General features: G+C 40.5%; 1 protein-coding gene across 1 annotated transcript; it reads left to right on the forward strand.

The window, feature by feature from the left end:
* Window positions 1-658: 658 nt before the first annotated feature.
* On the forward strand, window positions 659-4,584 carry LOC310965040 (uncharacterized protein; the record flags this gene model as incomplete). The annotated part of the gene is made up of 5 exons (XM_083938424.1): window positions 659-763; window positions 934-1,017; window positions 2,614-2,664; window positions 2,780-2,815; window positions 4,463-4,584. The coding sequence occupies 5 exons, from the start codon at window positions 659-661 to the stop codon at window positions 4,544-4,546; spliced, it is 360 nt and encodes a 119-aa protein (XP_083794550.1). The 3' UTR covers window positions 4,547-4,584.
* Between the last annotated feature and the right edge of the window lie 229 nt (window positions 4,585-4,813).

A 4,813-nucleotide genomic window follows, 5' to 3' on the forward strand; every position in this document is an offset into this window, starting at 1 on the left:
CCATCTGGGCTGCAAACTCAGATTTGTCAATAGTTTGTTGCAAATGACATGTTGATTATTTCCATTAAGATTTTGCATTTTGTAGTTTTTTGAGTGTGTGTCAAAGTTTCACAAGTTTTAGAGTAAAAACTGTCGCAGCAACAGCTCACCTACTACAATATGCACAACCCCATTGAGAAATACCTCACAGAGGGCAGATGGAAAGACAGCGTACAGTAGAGCAGATCAAGATTTTGGATGGTAGATTGAGTTGTGAATATCTGTGCTACTTTTAGTTGCTGGACACCACTCTCATGTTTCCCCGCGTCTGCCAGACCCCTGTCTGTGTTCCGATGAACCTGGTGCCAAGGCTTATGTCTAAGCAGTTCCCACGCTCGCTCTTGGAAAAGGATCCTGTTTGATTCAGAATTTTCCTTTCAATTATATTAAGCGCTGATTGAAATTCATCGTGGTAATTACGCAAAAAGAAAAAAAAAGTGCTATAATAGAGCTGATTATCCTAAAACATAATTGCAGCACTGCAATTCAAAAGTTGCACTTTTTTCACTTTTACTCACATCTCCAGCTCCTGATACTCAGGTCTTCTCCTCTTTAAGCCCTCGAGGCCACTCCTCCAGGCATTGATGCCCACCTTTGAAGAAGGTGGACAGACACAGGCATGAGTAACACTGGGACCAAAGAGCCATCTCCCGAGCCGAGCACTGCCCAGTCGCCCCCTGAGCCTCAGCGCAGGGGGAGGGGTCGACCACGGAAACAGCATCAGGTAGGACTTCCGTCTTTAAAAGGTCAATAGGATCAGCTCTGTCCTTGACCTTAAATCATTAAAGTAAATCTGCAAAATAAAGCTAGCTGATTATGTCTCCTGTCTGTAGAAAGCAGCTCATGCAAAGAAATGCTTTTAGTTATGGCTCCTCATTTTATTTGGCTCCGCAGGAGCCTGTTGGACCACCGACTCCAAAGCGACCGAGGGGACGACCGAAAGGCAGCAAGAACAAAGGCCCCAGAACTGCACTGAAGGTGAGTGTCTAACATATTAAACATTTCATTTAAGAATTGTATCAGTGCCTTGTTTCTGCACTGTAGCACTACAATCTACAGTTAAGGATGGCACTTTCTACATGTTTGTTGCCATGCAATATGGTCTGAACTTCAAAGATGTATGTTCTTTGTAGGATGCTATGAGACAGTCAGCAGTCATGAGGGCGAGAAAAGACATGCTCTGCAAGATCTATGTGGGTCAGAGCTCAAAGACGGACTGGTCAGTGCAGAGGAAGCTACTATTATTCTGAGGAATGAAAGATTCGCTGTGTCCCAAATCAAGAGCTGCAATGAGTGTACTGACATTCGTGTCTGAAATCCCACACTGTTGCCCCGCACTTACCAGAAATGATGAACGTATTTTTTCTACTGTTTATTTTTCCAAAAGCTTTTCCAACAGCTAGTTTGAGGGTGGAATTGCGCGATTTAGGACACAGCAATTGTCTTATAACATTATCAAACATGTTGGAAAGTATTAAGTACACTTTGGAGGAACGTTTACTTTGAATGTTTCCATTTTATGCTTTATACTTTTCATGCACTACATTTCTGGGTCATTTTGTACTGATTTGACAGATATGGTTACTTTGCAGTCTACCCGTTTACACACAAAACATTTTAAATATTCTTAAAGTAACATTTAATATAGCAGCAGTATATTAATTAGTCTAGATCAGTCCTGCTACAATATTAAAATTCAGCACAAATGCATCCGCGATAGTAATTCAATAATATGATACAGTACATAACAAACACTATTAAAGGGGGAGTTATGCGTAATGAGCATTACTTTTGATTCTTGAGTTCATTTTGAATGCTTTTGCTTGTTGTGGAGTATTTGTACTAGGGCTGCACGATATGAATAAAATATGTGGTAACGTCAGAGAATATCGCGATAAATAAACAGATACTAAAGTGTACTCATTTCCACCTTTCTGCTTGTTGTATTTAAAGAAATCAAGGAAATAAAATGATTTCTAACTTTATTTTAATGCACAAATTGGCCATTAAAGTTGTAATTCGTAGATTTTAGCGAGGGAGTGTTGCCACAGACACTCAGATCTTATTTCTCGGCAAAGCAGCGAATACGAGCGCTTTCATTAGTGGGTCATATGATCAATCCCCATTGTTTTAACTCACTCTTTGATAGAAAGTAGCTTAACGGACAATTATCTAGAAATCTTACAGACTACAATTTAAAACACAATTGGTATCATTAAAAAAAAAGAAATCTCAGTAAAAGAACAGCACCTCTAAAAATAGTTTTACGCTGTGAGAGTTCCCCCATTTATATTCAGACACGTTGTAAACGCTGATGCATGTGCACGATTTAACTGATTATACAGCTCAGCAGGCACTGGACATGTTGACATTTCAAGGGATGAAATGACATGAATGAGAGAAAAGGTGTATCTGTCCCTGTGTGTCACTAAAGACAGTAGTTTGGTTGCAGTTTTGTTCGTTTCGCTGATTCAAAAATGATAATACATAGAAGTCCTTAATCTTATTTATTGATCAGTATGACAGAACTCTTGAAATGTGAAACCTCCTTTTTAACCATCCATCTGTTCTCAGAAAGTTGAGCCCGTTGGGGAAAGACGACCACGTGGGCGACCGAGGAAATGGGTATGGAGAAATCGTTGACAGTCGTAGCCATCATGGTGTCCAAAGCCTCCAAGGTGTCTGCTGGAGCTGTGCAGCCCTTCATGTTTAATGAAGTCTGTTTCCTCTCTTTCCGCAGCCCCAGAAAGTAGTTCAAGTAGCTGAAGAGCAGCAGGTGAGGAAAACAAAATCTTTTAAATGTTGTAAGGTGGTCAAGTTTTGTCCGTCGCCCTCTCTCAGGTTACGTCGACTGAAAATGTGTTGTAATTTAGTTAAAATTACTGAAATCTTATTACAAGTGTGTTAGCTGGTTTGTTGCAGAATCATTTAAATCATTACAAAACATTAAATCCCTTTAAGCCCCACGGATGTGCACTCTTCAATTTAATACTCTTCCACTGCAGATACCTTTTAGCATTTATTTTTGATTTGTTCAAGGAATTGCTATGTCTGCTTCAGTTTAAAAGAAACCTCAGTTTGTGTCACACGTTTTACATTTTGACTAATACCAGTCACATATCTGACGAGGGACTGATCTCCTTTAACTTGTTATGAATATCTTATGAGTGTGTTAAGCATCAAACCTAAACGACATTCAAAAGCCCTTTGACCACATTATAGTGCTGCAGCTAATAAACCATCGCCTCGACTCAATTACCAGTTTATTAGAAATATCTGTCTGACACTGATGCAGTGTGTTATACTGAGTTTCTAACAAGAAAAGAGATAGTTTGATCACTTTAGACTAAGAACTACCAGGTTGCTGTGTTAGATGCATTAGCATTTATGTTAAATGCACCAAGTGAACAAACAACTGAGTTCATGTTATGCTACAGTATCTCACTCACTCACACAAAATCATACGAGTCTAAACTTTTCCAGGTTCTGCCCTCTGGCAAACTCCTCCATAACCACATATGCAACAGACAATGCATTAGCCGCTGTGTTTCCTCCAGCTTGTGCAGCTCATTGTCGACAGTGAATCCTTTATGCTCTTGTGCCCTGCACATTGCATATCTGACTTGTGACATATGCACACCTTTTGCATGTATTTATATATTTTCTATTTTTTTGTTGTCTTTAGCACAATCTTAGAAGCACACCACATCGCATCTCACTACATACGTATGTACCTGTGTATGTGAAAAATAGACCTTGAATCCTCGTACACTATGTATTATGAGACAGCATATGTGGCATAAATAGCAAAATAAGCAATGCACTTGTTCTTTGCGTTAACTGACTTAATGAGGATATGACGAGTTCTTGGAAATTCACAGATGGCGGTGCTAAATTCCCCAGATACACCTCCAAACATCCTGTCATGACACCCCGTTTTGGTGAATGTACACCCAGTAGTTACAGAAGAACTTTGGTTCTTTTAGCCACCTTAGTTTTTCAAACGAAAAACATTGCACAACAGTTGTCACCAAAGCGGATAGTTTTCTAGATGCCCTTCGTCTGCCTTATCACATCCTCTCCTCTGAGCAGTTTGTCAAAGATGCTTCAAGAAATGAAACCGTTATGTTCTGAGCCGCACACACATAAAGGGGAAGAATGAGTCAATGTAGCGAGGGGAAACCTGATCTAACTTTTTTCTTCCTCTGTCTTCTTGGTTTGGTTTCCTGACATAACCGTCGTCTCCCTCACATTTCTAGGTCTAACAGCTGGACCTTCTTCCCCGTACTTCTTCACTCATTCTTGTATTCTCATGCTCTTTCTAGTGTTGCTTCATTACCTTAGGCATAATGAGTAACTAGACTGAAAGAGATGAGACAATAACAGATGATTGACAGTGGTTTTTGGTCCCCTGTTGTTCCAGGGTTCTTCAAAAGAGGCTGAGGAGGGACCCTCACAGCTCGAGCCCTCGACATCTCAGGTTCCAGCGCAGGAGGAAGGGGAGTAGATAGGATGCCTCTCAACCTACCTCAAGGTTTGGCCTCAAACAAACAGGTGTACTGTCTGTCTCCTACCTGTGATGGGGATTCAGGAACACACACACACACACACACACACACACACACACACACACACACACACACACACACACACACACACACACACACACACACACACACAATCATTGCAGACAGTGGTTTCTTCTCCCTATCCAATACTATGCCCTGGTTTTATTGGTTCACTGTATAACTTTGGTCAACAAATTCTGTTTAAA

This window comes from Echiichthys vipera (assembly GCF_963691815.1).
Source record: "Echiichthys vipera genome assembly, chromosome: X".
In the NCBI taxonomy this organism is placed as follows: domain Eukaryota; kingdom Metazoa; phylum Chordata; class Actinopteri; order Perciformes; family Trachinidae; genus Echiichthys; species Echiichthys vipera.